Source organism: Acipenser ruthenus, chromosome 3 (genome assembly GCF_902713425.1).
Source record: "Acipenser ruthenus chromosome 3, fAciRut3.2 maternal haplotype, whole genome shotgun sequence".
Classification (NCBI taxonomy): Eukaryota; Metazoa; Chordata; class Actinopteri; order Acipenseriformes; family Acipenseridae; genus Acipenser; species Acipenser ruthenus.
Window position 1 is genome coordinate 17376796 of NC_081191.1, and position 19298 is coordinate 17396093.

At 38.1% G+C, this 19298-nt stretch overlaps 1 protein-coding gene across 5 annotated transcripts in view; it reads right to left on the reverse strand.

Moving 5' to 3' along the window:
* LOC117435794 (E3 ubiquitin-protein ligase UBR5) overlaps nucleotides 1-19298 on the reverse strand; it is a 66276-nt gene that overhangs the window by 35347 nt on the left and 11631 nt on the right. For 3 of the 5 annotated variants that reach the window (XM_059012636.1, XM_059012635.1, XM_059012638.1), the window contains exons 5-18: nucleotides 16964-17083; nucleotides 13997-14186; nucleotides 9721-9880; nucleotides 8726-8875; nucleotides 7661-7872; nucleotides 6855-6971; nucleotides 6651-6761; nucleotides 5873-6027; nucleotides 4744-4861; nucleotides 4197-4381; nucleotides 2877-2986; nucleotides 2403-2515; nucleotides 1705-1848; nucleotides 586-697 (exon numbers count right to left, since the gene is read on the reverse strand). In XM_059012636.1, coding sequence (XP_058868619.1) covers nucleotides 586-697; nucleotides 1705-1848; nucleotides 2403-2515; nucleotides 2877-2986; nucleotides 4197-4381; nucleotides 4744-4861; nucleotides 5873-6027; nucleotides 6651-6761; nucleotides 6855-6971; nucleotides 7661-7872; nucleotides 8726-8875; nucleotides 9721-9880; nucleotides 13997-14186; nucleotides 16964-17083 — 1997 coding nt within the window. The remainder of the gene's footprint in view (nucleotides 1-585; nucleotides 698-1704; nucleotides 1849-2402; nucleotides 2516-2876; nucleotides 2987-4196; nucleotides 4382-4743; nucleotides 4862-5872; nucleotides 6028-6650; nucleotides 6762-6854; nucleotides 6972-7660; nucleotides 7873-8725; nucleotides 8876-9720; nucleotides 9881-13996; nucleotides 14187-16963; nucleotides 17084-19298) is intronic. The other 2 variants (XM_059012637.1, XM_059012639.1) reach the window with 1 other exon arrangement.

The window sequence follows — 19298 nt, forward strand, 5'->3', positions numbered from 1 at the left end:
TCGATTGTTTCGCATGCAAACACATGCGCTCTGTTGACAAGCTTGTTATCCCTAATAACAAGATCTTTAAATCCAATTGAATGAGAACTAATTTTGCGCTTCTCACTCATTGTGAACTGATACTGTAACCAGCCGCACTTGGTAGTTGTGAATGAATGAACAAATGATCCATTTCCAGTCAGAGGTCAGTCCCGTGAAACGCGTGTCAAGTAAATGAATCATTTGAAACGAGTTATCCACTAGTCTTTAATAGTTTTTCTCCCTTTGTTACCGGTAATAAGTGTTGAGTTGAGTAAAGCGTGGTGTCAAAAAAATAATAATATGCATCCTGCCTATTTATTTATTTAATTTTTTTTTTAAATGGAGAAAATACGGTACCAAAATTGTCGAATTAAGTGAAGGTATTGAGTTATTCACCAGTTGAGTTAACCAAGGTTGACTGTATATTAAAAAAAAAAATCATCAACACATTTGCTGCAATGCAAAACTGGCCAACTTCACTACACTGTACTTTTACAAAAAGTCTAAGGGCTAAACTAAAGGCGAATGTGTATTGTGTTATTTTTATAGTCTGTCAACACTAACCTTTAGAATCAACATTCACTGCCAGTATTTCAGCTTTTTCTGGGATACACAGTTTTTTAGGAGTCCGTTGGAAGCAGTCTGGAACCTTTGGTGTTCCACCAGTTTTCACTACCTGTTAAATACAAAGATTCAAATATGCATCAGCAGAGAATGGTGACTTGGATGTATTACCGCATTCCTTCGAAATTTAAGACACGCTTTAACCATTTTTTCTTTCTCAAATAGCCTGCGTCTTAAGTTCAAGTACAGTATAGCAATGCATGTTTTAAAAATTGCCACAAAAAAAAACGTGACTACCAGAGTACACAAACAGCAACGTGACTGACTGCAGAGAAAAGACAACAAATGCGTCTGCCCGAGTACACAAGCAGCAACGTGACTTCCTGCTGAGAAAAAAACAAAACCAAGCTTCCTGAGGAATTCCAAGAGAAATGTTTGCAAATTTCAGCATTTCTAACTAACAGTACCAGCTTGGACAGATCAGAAATGCTGATCAGACCCCCGTATTTTTCGACATACCAAGCAATACCACAGTTCAATGCTGTTGTGGTTGCTGGGTTACGTTGCCTGATGCTGTGGAGTGTTGTGTTGTGCATGCTGTTGCCAGGATGTGTGATGCTGTAAGTGATTGGTGGTATGTGTACGACACAGACGCCATCTTAAGTATTATACAGCGTGCAGCACAATAAACATGCTCTGTGGTTAATCTACAACACTGTTTCGTGTCAGTTTTGTACAATAGAACAACGTAATTGAGGTTGTATCTTTGTAAATGCATATTTATTTGGTGTTTTATTTTTTCCTCAAATTGAGGGTGGTAAATATGGGTTGCATCTAAAATTCGAGGGCGTCTTAAAATCGAAGGATTCTGGCAGTGGATTACTTTGAAATTATAAGCCTTACAATTACTGTAGAGGAAGGACACAAAAGAAATTCAGCTTTTTTAAAAGATATAAATAATTTTTTTTGTGTGCAAATGTCAAAATATATAAAAAAATAAAATAAATACAGGCTTGTTTGAAAAAAAGTTTCAGCCTACACCTAGGTCTACTCTGCGTCAATGACAAATGTCTTAACTGCTTTTTTATTTTAATTTTACCAGCCCTGGACGACACATACCTGTAGTTCATCTATTCTCAGCAGTCTGCAGTCCTGCAGTAGTGAGGAGGGATCAGAGTCTGAAGTGGAGGTGCTCTGGTTGCTCACACTGTTGGACGTTCCTGGAAATTTCACAGCAACATATGCACCATCGACTTTTAGTACCTTAAGTTAAAAGAAAGAGCTGTTGCAATTGCTGTATCTTGAAACTAAAGCAGACAAAAAAAAAAACATTATCCATTCCAGGTATACAGATTCACCATAAATCCAGATGTTTAAGTAAAATATTTTTATAAAAACTTAACAGACCATGCATATGTTTAAAAAAATAAAAAGTAACTACTTTGCTTAATAAAAGCATGTATTATCAGATTTGGGCTTTTCAATTCCACTCTTCAAAAGATGCATAGTTGTATAGAGATCTAAGATCCAGTACTGAAATGGAAATGAAAACAAATTTAGAACATGACACAAGAACTGTTTTGTCAGAAAGTATTTTTACCCTCTTAATTTTACTTCTAATTTTAGAAACTGTTGCTAAAATTCTTGATAGGGTATGAATCTTGCTTGAGAGTCAATGTGATCTGGGCCTTAAGCAGTGTGTTTTGAAATTAAGCTAATGTTGATACGTAGAAATGTAGGCTCAAAAGACCACGGCCTTTCCTGGGGTACTGTGAATACAAACAGGATGTTGGTGTATTTCTTTTAAAAAAACTAACCTTTCCAACTGGAACATTCTTCACATCTTCAACAAACACAACTTCTCTCAGGGACCACTGCTCTTCATTCACTTTCTCCTCTTCTTTAGGTGCTGGGGTTGAGCGCCGTCGCTCTGCAAAGCAGCAATTAATAATGACACACAAAAACAAGCCTGGAATTACATTTAGATGGGTTTTTGTGCTCCAGGGACCATATGGATGAGAATGACAAGAATGACTGCTGTACACCCCTCTCTATTAATATGGCAGACATTTTAACAGGATCGATATTCTGATATGCTGCTTGTGCAAGTAATTTTTGACCCAAACACATAGGACCCTTAACTTGACTGAATATATGTGTTAAGATCGAAATCCATGTTGATATGGAAGGCTGTGCACCAGCATATTTCGCTATGTTATATATGGCACAGTATCACTAATGATAGCAATTCTATGCCTACATTAGTTACATGAAGAAAAGGAAAAACCTACTATATGGCAGAGATGCACTGCTGGCAATGGAAGACGTGTCACTACAGGTGGATGCTGGGGAAGGAGGAGGTCCCATCTCAGTCTTCACAGACTCTGGTTTGTTTTCAGTCCTAAAGTTGGATATTAATTCAGTACTTGAGTCCTTTTATGCTTTTATTAACAAAAACTACAAAAAAAACAAAAACACAAAAAAAACACATTATATAAAAAGATAGACTGCAGAGTTGGCATTTGGTGGAGAAAAACAAGGAAAGGGTGTGCAGTTAAATCCTGGACCAGGCCTGTTTTTGCAAGTCTGCCAAACAGAGCAAATTACATTGGTATTAATGTTTCCTTTTCCCTCCAATAAGAGAAAATTGAAAAAAATAAATAAATAACTGGTTCTACTGAGCCATTTTTTCCAAGTTGTAGTTATTTTCTGTGCTGTAGTGTCTCCAAAAGTAAAAATGCATGTTACAATTCTTTAAAAATAAAATGTCTTCAATACTTCATTTTTAGTCAATCTGGATGACAGTAGGATTTCTGAATCTGAAGATGCAATCCAATCAAAGCCCTATATACTGTGCGAGAACCAATTCCTTATCCTAATACAAATTCTGCATTTTTGAATACATAAATATATGGATGTTTATTTTTGGCTGAAAAGTCTTAAATTCTCGAACAACATGATGTTACAGGTTTTCACACTGGCACACTAGGAGTGCCAGCAAAAAGGTTTCACTGGAGTAAATCAAGGGAATAGCCTAATGAACTGTGCAAGACATAATTGCATGAAGCTGACCTCATGGAATAAGTAGATTGTATGTTCAACCCTGGTGAGACTTTCTTGGCAGGTTTCAAGGCAAGGAAAAACAAAAACTATTCTTCTCATAAGGCCAGCTCCATGCCATCTCCTTTTTATTATTATTTGTTTATTCGCAGACGCCTTTATCCAAGGCGACTTAGGAGAATAGGGTGTGTGAACTACGCATCGGCTGCAGAGTCACTTACAAAAATGTCTCACCCGAAAGACGGAGGACAAAGAGGTTAAGTGACTTGCTCAGGGTCACACAATGAGTCAGTGGCTGAGCTGGGATTTGAACCGGGGACCTCCTGGTTACAAGCCCTTTTCTTCAACCACTGGACTACACAGCCTCCTTGTGTGGTTTATGGGTGTCCTTACTGGTTGCTGTTTAGTCTGCTTCCATGGCAACCCCTTTTATTGAGTAACCTTCAAGCTAGTTTAAGATGAACAATACTGATTATGAAAAACCAACAACCAAGAAAAAAAAACAAAAAAGCCACCCACACTTTAGTAAACAACTGAAATTATATCCTTACTTTGTTTCTGTAGCTTTGCTGGTCTTCTCCATGTTTTTCAAACTCTCTGGTGACCTGAGCTGGAACCTACAGCTATCATTCATATTCCACACAGACTCCATCAGCACTCCGACTTTAGGAATACCAGCATTGATGGAAAAGGCAACAGCACCGGTATGGTAAAGGGGGTTGTTTCGAAGACACACCTAGCAAATAACACAAAACCTTTTTGCAAGCCATTTACAACTTATACTAGTTTTATTTATAAAAAACAAAAAAAAAACAAAAAAAACACCCTTGCCAGTAGGAAGCAAATATTGAAATGCAGCACCTCAAGCTCAGTTTTATCTTGTGTCAGTCAACGTTACGTGATTTAAAACAAAACCTGCTATTTGAAGTACAGATAGATGGCTAAAATGGTAAAACACATTTTAAATGTTATTCTGCTCAACGTATCACATATCCTTGCCTAAATATTTTATTACCAGCTTGTGTATAGTATTACGAAAGAACAGGATCATTAAAATCTGTTGAAAAGAAAATAAATACCCACACTGGTATTACTGACCTGCGTTCCAACAGTAATATTCGGCATTGAAGAGATGCCGGCACTGGACTTTGGCTTTTTGTTCTTTGCCCTGGCCTTTTCAAGCATCTTTTTCCGCTGACTAAAGGGCACAACGCCCCTAGAAGAAAACAAAAAAAAAAAAAAAAAAAAAATCACAAAATTAAAAGCTTGCTTAGTGTAATTTGATGTACAGTAGACTCCTTTCAGACAGTCTCACCTTGAGGGGCCAGAGTTACAGCTTCTTATTTGCATGCACACAACACCTACCCCTGGAAGCTTTTTGTCAGAATTTGATTCAGTTGAGCTAGACCTTATTCTAAATTAAAATAAATGTTGAGTGGTTTGATTCAGTAGTAAATAATGCATACTTGAAAATATTCTACTTTTTGACATCAACACAACAAAGATCAATTTTAACCCTTTGCGGTCCATTGTCGGACCTGGTCCGACATTGCAATTATTCCTATCAGGTCCATTGTCGGACCCTGTCCGACATCATTATAGAAACGCAAAAAACTGGTTTTAGTCGTTTTTTCTCCGGAAAAAGTCGAGAAAACCATTCAATGGCCGAGTGGGAACGACAGGAGCCGAGACAAGTCGAAAAAAAAGGTGCATCTCATGATTAGTCATACATGGCCCTGGTATCAGATAACGGGGCGGCCATAAGTAAACAAGCTGGCTGCCTGTGAATCAGCGCACAGAGAACACGGACATTTGTAGAGCTTTTTTGAGATGTTATAGTGATAAAATAATGACTTGGATCGCATTATTGAGGAGTTTGGTGATAAAACGAGTGATCAGGAGATGATTGATCGGTATGTACGACTATTATTTTTATTATTATTATTTATTTCTTACATAGGTGAAAGCTATAGCGACTGAAAGGGTGGGGCGGGGCTGGAGATGCCTAGTGAGTGCTTTGTTGATATGCAGGGTCATTTAAACCCGTTTGACTGTGAAAAAAAATACTTTTAAACAGCGTGTCTAAAATTAACTGCGCGTGTGAAAATAAATTAGACCTGGCGTGCCTGACGCGCATTTAATAAATGGACCGCAAAGGGTTAATAATTTATAAGAATCTGACAAGAAAGAAAACATGTGCTACTCGGAACTGTACTAAACTACTTACCACCAATACAGACAGTTTTCCAGCTGTGCACAGGTGTAAAGAGCACAGCAATGCAAGGAGACAATCCGCTCTCCCTGCAGCTCAGGAAAGGTCTGGGTGCTGTGCTCCAGTTTAGAAGCTACTGTGCTGAGAGTGTCATCAACCCAGGTTGCCACCTTAAATAGACATTAAGAAATAGATTGTGAATACATTCATTGTGTCAAAGATAACTTAAAATTCATTTTATTTTTTTTAGCTCCAAATATTTGTTTGCTTTTTGAAAATGAAAAAAAAAACACAGACACACAACAGGTTTAATGTAATATTTTATTGCTTACTTTCATCTCAATGGGTCAATTGCAGTGTACCAGTGGTTTAGTCCACTTCAAGCAGAATAACTTTGGGACTAGAAAATCCCAGTGAACAACAAAATTAGTCTCAATTGCAGCGTACTAATCAGAAGACCTAGTCAGTTTAGCTGATCAAGTTAGCCTGATCATAGGAACCAACTCATAGACCAGAATATTAGAACATACCACGATCCTAAATGATTTGAAGAATCGTTATCTGTTCGACAAATATAATTAGACCAAATTATTTCCCACCTCTTCATACAGGTAATTTATATACTGCATTGTTTTTATTCCCATTGTATTGCTTTTCAACACCGGCAAGACTAATCTCATTTAAAAATGTAATTGGAATGTAAGCTACATAATTCACACATTGTAAAATAGTGTACATTTGCAGGAAACACATCTCCATTGATCTTCAGAGAATAACTATAAAGTTCACTCACCTTGTTATTTTCAGTGGCAACAGTGGCTCTGATACTGTTTGCTGAAAGGAGAGTAATTTTCTCACTCATTAACCCTAGAAAAGCAGCCCTGGGATGATGCATGGAAGGATTCTGCAGGAAAGGGGAAATAAAATAAAGGTTACTACACACTGCAAAAAGCACATTCTATGCAATACTCCAAATAAATCTAGCACCATACAATACCTGAGAATTTCTGTATGGTTCAACTTCACTCCATTTCCACTGGTACAGCTCTCCCTTGGTACTCACTGCCACCAGTTCGGAGTAAAGGGCACCAATGCTGACAAACTTTGTCCCATCCTAAAAACAAAATGAAGGTTAGCTCTACTTTGTATTAAGTAATCTATATATGGTAAATGGGCCACTCCATAGTCCAAATTATAGATTTTAGGAATTGGGGCAAGTGGCAAATGCAGCTTAAAGGCAATGTCGGCATCTATATTTAGAAGATAATTGTAGGCCACATTTACTTTCTGTTTTTTGTATCCTGCCTTGAACAAGCTGTTCAGTCAAATTCTGTGCAGCCTATTAATTTGGCAATCTGTCTTGCTTATCACTGAACAAACCAATACATTTTGCTGTCACAACAATAATCCTTCAAATAGTGCATTTCAACAAACATGTACAGTAATTGCTGGAGACTTGTTGAAAGTATCTGTCGTCTGACCAGCTATCTTGCTGATGAAAACTAAATGTGGCAATTACTGAAACGAAAATCTAATCTTCTGTTTCATTGTATATAGGATGCAATATGGGGGGGACACACAAATTAAGTAGCAAATGATCTTGTTTATATAAAACTTGTTTATATAAAAATATTAGCTTCCAAATCACAGTTCTAATAATGACCTTTAAAACTAGCACAGATTTTCAAAAAAACATCTACTTGGTTTTCAGCTGACACCCTGCCATTTCAGCTTTAGATTTGATCATGTGACACTAGTAACATCTTGACATTTTAAATAAACAAACGCACTAGAACCACCAACCTTATCAGGCCACCACTGTAGCTCTTCCCCAAGAGATACAGGGCTCTGCACTGGGATATTCTTCTTGTCCAAGGTCAGCTCCCCTTCCCTGCTTGTAGAGCCTCTTTCAGCATCGAAAGAGGCTCCATCAAGCCACCTCCGCTCACGCAAACGTAAAACAGACTCACGCTCACGTAACAGCTCTGAGTCTCTCTCTAAGGGAAGAAGGAGAACTGGTATGCAATGGGGTCACACCAGTGGAATAAAAGTAAGCCACTCTCTGGGAAAAACCCTACATAAAAGCTATAAAAGGCAAAATAAAGGCTACCTGACAAATGAGCAAACACATGCAAAATTATTAAATTCATGTTTCAGTGGCTGCTATCAAACAATCCTCTCTAATTAGAAGGAATACCAGGGCCTCTCAGAGAGCTCAGTGTATTTCTCTGGTGTGCCCATGCATCTCATGTTTGGAGCACAAAAATGAAGCATTAATAATAAAATACAGACTTTAAGCTTAAGTATAAAGTATTTTCCCCTTCCTCGTCAATTTACCTAGCCTTTTTGCACACTCTACTACAGCTGCTATAAAGAGTGCAGAAAGGGTTAAACACAAAAAGTAATACAAAAATTGTACGGATGACTTGATAATCCAACCCCAAAAGGTCAAACAGATAAATGAAGGTAAATGAAAACTTACAAATCCTGATTCTACAGTTAAAATAGTTAAGTGGTCATATCGGATATACATTTGCCCACTGACTCACATTTAGACCATTTTCTGAACAGAATGACTTAAACAAAAAACATTTTAGTCAGTTATGCATTTAGTAATATTTTCTCTCGACAAACTAACCCTCCTCATGAGAAACTACTTGGGAAGAAATACTAGCATTTGGGTTTATAAAATTTAGTATAAAATAAAACTCCCATGTTTATGCCTTTGAAAACATTGTTTTATACTTTTGACATGTATGCCTAAAACATAAATCCATCCATTGTACACAGATTGAAAAGGAGCTTGACTAAGGCTCAAGTTCTGGATTAATTATGAATAAGTGAGGATAAAGAATGGTTTTGAATTACCTCGTGATGAGCCAAGTCTGGAGAGAGAAGAACGGCGAAATGAGGGATAACCAAAGTAACTGATGTCTTCAGAAAACATGGCATCTGCATCGATGATAACACTGGGGTGTGCGGAGTGGATGTCTGCATCTAGCAGAGACATTAGATCCTCTACAAAAAGCAAAAAGTAAACAATCAATTGAAAGTTAAACCAAAGCCATATACAGGCAGTCCTCGCACTAACGACACAATTGGTTCCCCGAAAGTTGCATTGCAAGTCGAAGCACATTTTCCCATAGGAACAATGTTATAAATTGGGGTTACGTTCCTGACTCTGGCCAGATAATATATTTTTACAAAAATTACCTGTTATATTGTACTCATGCAAATATTTATTTAACTCTTTACTCAGCCCGTTGATTTCGGGGCAGTGGCGCCCCGGTGGTTACGCGCATGTTACTCAGGCACCTACCTGGCTTGTTTAAAAAGTACAGACTAGGGCCTTTCCAATAACGTATTAAGTGTGTGTATGCGGTACTCCTAGACAGAAATACGATCGGTTGAAGTTAAGCCCCTCATCATGTGACACAGCTTAGGTTTCGTTTTGAGTCCATTGCTCTTATCAGACGTTGTTAAGGGCAAATAAATTGTAAAAAACAAGTTACATGCATAAAAAAGTCTGGGCGACCACGACAGGTACTACGGTTCGGACACCGAGCCTGCGCACATGATGCACGGCTTGTGTCTCGCCGTGTCGTAAATGCCGTATCGATATCGTAAAATTGAAGCAGGGTAATAATGCAAAACAGTCGTAAGTGCCGTGCGTCGTAAGTCGTGGAGCGTCTGAATATAACATTATTTATATATGTATTCACAAGGACCATAAACTAAATAAAAAAACTGTATGAGTAAATGTACAAATAAATGATAACTCATCTGACACTTTCCCCACTCGTAAATACATAACACCACAAGAGGGGGCAAAGGGGTATTACTGTGAGAATCCAAACACCAACCTCCAGGTAAATAAGATTCACTTGCTGTGTCGTCACCATCATCTCCATCCTCATCATCTCGACTTAGCAAGTTGTTTACAGCAAGATTTACATCCAGGTTAGTTCTCTGTAGTTCACGAATTATCACACTCCTGGACTTCCCCTGCAGCACAACCTGGGCCTGTTAACCAACAGTTTAGCCATCATTATCATCATCTCCAGTTTGGGAATTTGATGCACCCAGATAACTTAAATAAAAACCTTTTGACAGTATATATTTCAAAACAGATGTTTTTTTTTAAAAATGCATCTCACACACACACACATATATATATATATATATATATATATATACACACACACACACACACACACACACACACACACACACGTGCTCAAATTTGTTGGTACCCCTCCACAAAAAACGAAGAATGCACAATTTTCTCTGAAATAACTTGAAACTGACAAAAGTAATTGGCATCCACCATTGTTTATTCCACATTTAATAGAAATCAGACTTTGCTTTTGATTTTTTATTCAACATAATATTGTAAATAAGAAAACAAATGAAGATGGCATGGACAAAAATGATGGGACCGCTAACCTAATATTTTGTTGCACAACCTTTAGAGGCAATCACTGCAATCAAACGTTTTCTGTAGCTTTCAATGAGACTTCTGCACCTGTTAACAGGTAGTTTGGCCCACTCTTCCTGAGCAAACTGCTCCAGTTGTCTCAGGTTTGATGGGTGCCTTCTCCAGACTGCAAGTTTCAGCTCTTTCCATAGATGTTCGATAGGATTCAGATCAGGACTCATAGAAGGCCACTTCAGAATAGTCCAATGTTTTGTTCTTATCCATTCTTGGGTGCTTTTAGCTTTTTAGCTTTTAGTTTTGGGTCATTATCCAGTTGGAGGACCCATGACCTGCGACTGAGACAGAGCTTTCTGACACTGGGCAGTACGTTTCGCTCCAGAATGCCTTGATAGTCTTGAGATTTCATTGTGCCCTGCACAGATTCAAGGCACCCTGTGCCAGGTGCAGCAAAGCAGCCCCAAAACATAACCGAGCCTCCTCCATGTTTCACTGTAGGTATGATGTTCTTTTCTTTGAAAGCTTCATTTTTTCGTCTGTGAACATAGAGCTGATGTGACTTGCCAAAAAGCTCCAGTTTTGACTCATCTGTCCAAAGGACATTCTCCAAGAAGGATTGTGGCTTGTCAATATGCATTTTAGCAAATTCCAGTCTGGCTTTTTTATGTTTTTCTTTCAAAAGTGGAGTCCTCCTGTGTCTTCTTCCATGAAGCCCACTTTCTCTCAAAAAGCGACGGATGGTGCGATCAGAAACTGACGTACCTTCACCTTGGAGTTCAGCTTGTATCTCTTTGGCAATTTTCCTTGGTTCTTTTTCTACCATTCGCACTATCCTTCTGTTCAATCTGGGGTCGATTTTCCTCTTGCGGCTGTACCCAGGGAGGTTGGCTACAGTTCCATGGACCTTAAACTTCTTAATATTTGCAACTGTTGTCACAGGAACATCAAGCTGCTTGGAGATGGTCTTGTAGCCTTTACCTTTACCATGCTTGTCTTACTTTCTTTCTGATCTCCTCAGACAACTCTCTCCTTTGCTTTCTCTGGTCCATGTTCAGTGTGGTGCACACAATGATACCAAACAGCACAGTGACTACTTTTCTCCATTTAAATAGGCTGAATGACTGATTACAAGATTGGAGACATGTGTGATACTAATTAAAGAAACTAATTAGTTTGAAATATAACTACAATCCAATTATTTATTACCTTTTCTAAGGGGTACCAACAAATGTGTCCAGGCCATTTTAGAATATCTTTGTAGAATAAGCAATAATTCATCTCTTTTCACAGCTTCTTTGCTTTATTCTATGACATACCAAAGGCATGCAAGTATACATGATAAAATAGCTTTTAATTTCATCACTTTTCAGGAGGAATGAAGCATTATTTCAATGAGCTGTAAGGGTACCAACAAATTTGAGCACGTCTGTATATATACAGTACTGTGCAATAGTTTTAGACAAGTGTTTGGTATAATTATTTAATCATACACCTGACTATATGCCTGCAAAATCCCTGACTTTGTGAAAGTGTACCTAGAAGAATTGATGCTGTTTTGAAGGCAAAGGATAGTCACACCAAATATTGATTTGATGTAGATTTTTCTTCTGTTCACTCATTTTGCATTTTGTTAATTGATAAATATAAACTATTAACATGTCTATTTTTGAAAGCATTCTTACTTTACAGCATTTTTTCACACCTGCCTAAAACTTCTGCACAGTACTATATATACACACACACATATATACATATAGTGCCTATAGAAAGTCTACCCCCCCTTTCAAAAGTTTCACCTTTGTTGCCTTATAGCCCGGAATTAATGCATTAATTGTTTTGTTTTTTTTTCCATTTATCTACACATCCTACCCCACAACTTTCAAGTGAAAAAAAGATTCTAGAAATTTGTAGAAAATTAATTAAATAAAAACTGAAATAGCTTGGTTGGATAAGTGTCCACCCCCCTTGTAATAGCAATCCTAAATTAGCTCAGGTGTAACCAATTGCCTTCAAAATCACACACCAAGTTAAGTGGCCTCCACCTGTGTTAAATTGTAGCGATTCACATGATTTCAGGATAAATTCAGCAGTTCCTGTAGGATCCCTCTGCTGGGTAGTGCATTTCAAAGCAAAGACTCAACCATGAGCACCAAGGCGCTTTCAAAAGAATTCCGGGACAAAGTTGTTGAAAGGCACAGATCAGGGGATGGGTATAAAAAAATATCAAAGGCCTTGAATGTCCCTTGGAGCAGAGTCAAGACGATTAAGATGTGGAAGGTGTATGGCACCACCAAGACCCTGCCTAGATCAGGCCGTCCCGCCAAACTGGATGACCGAGCAAGAAGGAGACTGATCAGAGAGGCTACCAAGAGGCCAATGGCAACTTTGCAATTGCTACAGGCTTTTCTGGCCAAGACTGGTCAAAGTGTGCATGTGACAACAATATCCCAAGCACTCCACAAATCTGGCATGTATGGTTGGGTGGAAAGAAGGAAGCCATTACTCAAGAAAGCCCACCTTGACTCCCGTTTGAAGTATGCAAAAAAAAAACACTCAGGAGATTCTGTAGCCATGTGGCAAAGTTTTGTGGTTTGACGAAACTAAAATGGAGCAAACTCAACACAGCGCATCACCCAAAGAACACCATCCCTACTGTGAAGCATGGTGGTGGCAGCATCACATTATGGGGATGTTTCATTGGCAGGAACTGGGGCACTTGTTAGGATAGAAGGGAAAATGAATGGAGCAAAGTACAGAGAAGTCCTTGAGGAAAACCTGCTGCCCTCTGCAAGAAAGCTGAAACTGGGACGGAAGTTCACCTTTCAGTATGACAACGAACCCAAAGCACACAGTCAAAGCTACACTGGAGTGGCTAAGGAACAAAAAGGTAAATGTCCTTGAGTGGCCCAGTCAGAGCCCCGACCTATATCCAAATCAAATTTGTGGCATGACTTGAAGATTGCTGTCCATCAACGCTCCCCAAGGAACTTGACAGAGCTTGAACAGTTTTGTAAATAAGAATGGTCAAATATTGCCAAATCTAGGTGTGCAAAGTTGGTAGAGACCTATCCCAAGAGACTCACAGCTGTAATTGCTGCCAAAGGTGCTTCCACCAAGTATTAACTCAGGGGGGTGGAGACTTATCCAATTATGATCTTTCAGTTTTGTATTTAATATGTATTTTTTTTTTCTCAATAAAAACTTTTCCCATTAACAGTGTAGAGTATGGTGTATAGATAAGTGGAAGAAAATCCTCATTTAAATGCATGAAACTCTGAGGCACTGACATAACAAAATGTGAAAAAAGTTCAAGGGGTTGTAGACTTTCTATAGGCACTGTAGCTTTGATCCTGGTTTTAGTTTGATGAATTAATAAGACAAGGTTAAGTTCCATGAATGTAATTCTGAGTTACCATGCAATGACCCAATGATGTCAAGACACTACGAAATATAGTGCTATCTTCCAATTTGGTGTCATAAGAAACTTGGATCTCTTCATTATTATTATTTATGTGACACGATCCTCTAAATAATCTGGGCAAAAACTGATTTATTTGTGGCTGCTGGGGAACTACCCAGTGCAAGTTCTCTATATGCATGCAGGAATACCAGAAAACAGTCATTTTTACCTATCCAAGGTATTTCAAGCAAATCACAGTACATAAATTACTTAAAACTTGTTATGCATCTCTTTAATAACACACCTGGGAGATGAGTTCCTCAGGAATGACTGATGCTGGGATGACTGGCTGAGGCTGACTGCCCAGAAGCCCTGATCCTCTGTCACGCCCGGTGCGAATCACTCTCGTCTGTCTCCTCGAGTCTCTCGCTGCTGTGGAGGATCTTCCAGAGGAGCCACCTCCACCTCCATTCACCCCAGAGCTCCAGCGGCTCCTGACACCCCCAAAACACAAACCCGACAGGTTAGATTACCCTAACAAACTATACAATGTTCATATCAAAATAGGGTTACAACCAGAACACCATGTACTAACTCTTTCAGGGTGATGCTCCCCCAGTACCAGGCATTCTTTGGCTGTAGTTGACTTCTAAAAAATTCACTAAAAATCTATTTTTTACAGTAGTGTCTTGGATGTTTTGGCAAGCAAGACATTGTTTCACAGGTGTGATTGCAATGACATCACACGCTTGTTGTCAGGGTCTTTATAAGCAATAATGGGCACTACTCGATCATTTTCTCAAAATAGTTATAAATAAAATAGTTATTCATTCCATTATCATCAGCAATAAGGAAAAAAAACATACAGATACCTTTAGTTCATGAAATAATATCTGCTTATATCCACTCATTTCTTGATATTTAGAAATTTTGTAAAAACACATGTATATTAGAACACATAATAAATGATCTCATATATTAAGTCAAATACATCAGATTTACAGTGTTTCCCTTTTTTTATTAGCGTTTTATTTATCGCGTTTACACGATCGTGGGCCTAGAAGCCCTCTTCAGTATGACTGTGTTAACACAATCCTGGTCCTTAAAAGGGTTAACTTTGGACGTGTTTATTTAAAAATTAAATCCTGTGCTGCTGTATAGTACCTTTATGAGATCAGCCATGACATAGCAGGACAAAAAAGTGTTTATCCTGGAAATGTACATTTAATAAAATGTACAAAATTTAAGTTTTTTTAAAGCCATTTTCCAAAAATTAAGTCTCAAGAAACCAGCAAGGAACTAATCTTCCACACAGTTGCCTTTTTTACAGTCACCTCCAAAATTATTGGCACCCTTGATAAAGATGAGCAAAAAAGGCTGTATAAAATACACAGGTAATGAGCTATATTTTATGCTCAAACATATGGGAAAACCATTTTCTTTTATTCTAATGCAATTGCTCAGAGAAAAAGTTTTTATTAACAAGTAATAATTTCTCAAAAAGATAGGTGTCAGAATTATTGGCACCCCTAAAGATTCTTATAAATAAAATCAAACAAAATTAAATCTGCATTAACATTCTACTTCAAGTTCATCTCAGTCTTAAGGAACTGTATTGTGGCCTTCCATGGCTTCCTGTTTCACTGGGGTATTAAAATGAGGTAACACGCATATGAAATCCATTTGTCATCCATCACCATGGGGAAAGGCAAAGAATTCACAAATGAAAAGAGGCAAATGGTTGTTGACCTTCATAAATCAGGCAATGGGTATAAAACAATAGCTAAAAAACTAAATATACCACTTACCACTATTAGGGCAATAATTAAGAAGTTCAAAACCACTGGAACAGTGGTAAACTTGCCTGGTAGAGGACGCAAGTGTATCTTGCCCCCACGCACAGTGAGGCAGATGGTTCGGGAGGCAAAGGGAAATCCAAGGGCCACAGTTGAAGATTACAGAACTTGGTTGCATCTTGGAGTCACCAAGTCTACAATTAGATGCCACCTCCATGCCAATAGGCTATTTGGAAGGGTTGCCAGAAAAAAGCCTTTGAGAGCACCCAACAAACATAAGCGCCTGGAGTTTGCTAAACGGCATTGGCACTTCGATTGGAACTTCGATTGGAACCGGGTGCTATGGTCAGATGAGACGAAAATAGAGCTCTTTGGCCAGGCACACCAGCGGTGGGTTTGGCGTCGAAAGATGGATGCGTGTGCAGAAAAGAACCTCATACCTACTGTAAAATATGGTGGTGGATCTTTGATGTTATGGGGCTGTTTTGCTTCCACTGGTCCTGGGGCCCTTGTTAAGGTCAACGGCATCATGAACTTTTTTTAGCCAAAAACCTGGTTACCTCTGCCAGGAGGCTGAAACTTGGCCGCAAGTGGATCTTCCAGCAAGACAATGACCCCAAACACACATCAAAATCCACAAAGAAATGGTTAATTGACCACAAAATCAACATTTTGCAATGGCCATCTCAGTCTCTGGACTTGAACCCCATTGAAAACCTGTGGTTTCAATTGAAGAGGGCAGTCCATAAGCGCAGACCGAAGGATATCAAGGATCTGGAAAGATTCTGTATGGAGGAATGGTCTAAGATCCCTTTCAATGTGTTCTCCAATCTCATTAAACATTATAGAAAAAGACTCAATGCCATTATCCTTGCAAGGGGAGGGTGCACAAAGTACTGAAAACAAGGGTGCCAATAATTGTGACACTTCATTTTTTTTGGAAATAAATTTATAATTTGAGAAATGTGTAATTTTGGTTGATTCCATTGAATCATTAATAAAGTCAAATATATTCCACATGTTGGAAAATTACAATATAGCTCACTACTGGTACTATTTATTTTATACAGTCTTTTTTGCTCATCTTTAATCAAGGGTGCCAATAATTTTGGAGATGACTGTAGTTAAGTTTGAATACGCACAAAATTGCCAAATGTTTATTGCAATTGGTTTGAGTTAGCGGTTAGCCCAAAGGATTGTAAAACACATTGCACATCTTTCAGACTACTACATGTGTGCATTTTAAATTGCTGAATATGAATTTTTAATGAATATTTTTTTGTAATTTCAGGAAAAACTAGCTTTATTGAGAAACATGATATTTTCACATGATTTATTAATCTGATGGAAGTGTGCACAATACATTGGACTAGAATACAGCTTTGTGTCATTTGAATTTAGAAGCACTTTGGTTGCTCTGTGGCAATCTGGTCTAATTTAAGGTTTAAGTGATAGTTAACCCTGCCAAAACTTACCCAAGGGTGTTGCCTGCCAGTCTGCCCAGTGTGTCAGAACCAGACAGAAACCATGGCGGATCACTAGTCCTGCCTGGCCTGGAAGTCCTTCCTGTCCCTGAACCACTGCTCAACTTTGAACTGAGGGGGGGGGGGGGGGAGGAAAAAAAAAAGGGGGGAGATCAGTTACACACTTATGGTTTATTAAAGAAACTGTCCTAGAAAAGTCCCAGGTCTTACAGCTGAAGGACTTGCAAGGATTTATTTATATATAAAGACCAGCCTGAGCAACACCCTTAGGGAATGTTTTGGCTATTGCAACTGCAACTCATTTCTTTTACTATCAAATTCAAACCAGAATATCTTTTTCAATGCCCTACAGTTTTATTTTAACTATATGAATGCACATGTACATCTGTAGAAAGACGTCAAATTGCAGGTTTTGGTTTTACTGTGAAGCAGCTTCATTGTGTCTTTCAACACCAGGCAGCCAATTAATGTCTCATCTACAGTTTTCTATATTGCTTCCCCTTTAAAGACATGGTTTGCCTCAGACAGGATTTTTAAATCTGGCATCCTTTATTGCCTAATAGGTTACTGATTTTATGAAGATTTTTAAAATTGCACCTTATGTATTTGTGCAAGTTCCAGTTTACATACATGATATTCATGCACAGAGACTTACTCTATAAACTAAAACAATTACCTATCAGTTCTAAAACTATTTAAAAAATATGCAAAACAGAATTTACTAGTTCTGTAAAATTTGTAGAAAATGTGTGTTTCTGTGCCTGCAAGACATATTCAAATCCCAAACCAAAATTATTCACATCAAGTGCAATCTTAACTGTCATACACTACTACATTGGAAGTTGTGGGCAAACCTAATAAAACAGATGGACTAAAGACAGCAAAAGGCTCTCTAAGCATTCTCAAGACACAAATCTGTCTATATTGGTACCTTATCTGTTGGTTTATAAGTCTTAAACAGGGTAAAGAACACCCAACTAAGGACTCAACATACCTGCTGTTATCAATACACATTTTAATTGTTTCAATCTATTGTTAACATACTGCAATTAATCGATGAAACAACTGTGAAGATAAAAATGTAGTTTAAAATCTTCTGCATTCATGTGCGAAGTATGTCAGGTTGTATTAAAAGATGCATCCTTTTATAGAATATATATTACACTATTATGTTAAAAATTTTCTTTAGGGTGTCTTCTTATTTGTTTATTTAGCAGACGCCTTTATCCAAGGTGACTTACAGAGACTAGGGTGTGTGAACTATGCATCAGCTACAGAGTCACTTACAACTACGTCTCATCCGAAAGACGGAGCACAAGGATGTTAAGTGACTTGCTCAGGGTCACACAATGAGTCAGTGGCTAAGGTGGGATTTGAACCGGGGACCTCCTGGTTACAAGCCCTTTTCTTTAACCACTGGACCACACAGCACTAACCTTGGACTATCTAATGTTACCTTAGGTAGGGTGGGCAAACCAGGGGTCAGAGTTATGCTCCTATGGAGAGTTCTGCTGCTCATGAACTTTGGAGTTTTCAACTTGTCATATAATTGAATACTAATCACTGAAGCACAATCTAACAAGTATAAATATTCCGGTAAACATAAATAAATCACAATATTCATACTTTGACGTTTGTTTTATTTCCCTGTAAAAAATTAACTGAAGCATTCTGAAACTGGTAAAAATGCTTGTAGTATCTTCTATATTGACAGCAAAACACCACCTTGCAAAAGGTGTTTTTAGTTGCTGCCCTTATTCAAGCTCCATATCTAGCCGTCCTGGTCGACGGATTCATGGTTGCAAAATAAATGAAAAACGTAGACAGTAAGCTTTCTGCCAGTTTAGGCCATAGTAATCTGGACATACGTAAAGTCAAATAAATCGCATTTCCTTCCTCTACTCTGAGATTTAAAAACCTAAACCAGTCCAGGCCGAGGTAAGATTTATATTATTTGCTGTACAAGGGGTCTATAATGCATCGTCACTTAAACCAAGAGCCAACCATGCTTGGGTTTTTAGTCATATGGATGGAAATATGATACTCGTTTGGGGAATCGCCAAGCGCGTCATTTTACAAAAGGTGTAGCCGGAGGGCGGAGCGAGCTTCACCCAGTGCTGCCTCTATGACACAGGGTCTTTTTAACCTCAAATACACTGATAAATGATTTCAGCACAGGGATAATAATATTTTCTTAATAGACTAATACATCATGTTTTAACCTTTAATAATTGTGTAATATGTAAACAAAAACCATGTCTTTAAAAGTGACACATATGCATATATCTGCAGTAAGGACTTATTTTGATTTCAGATGTTTAAGTTA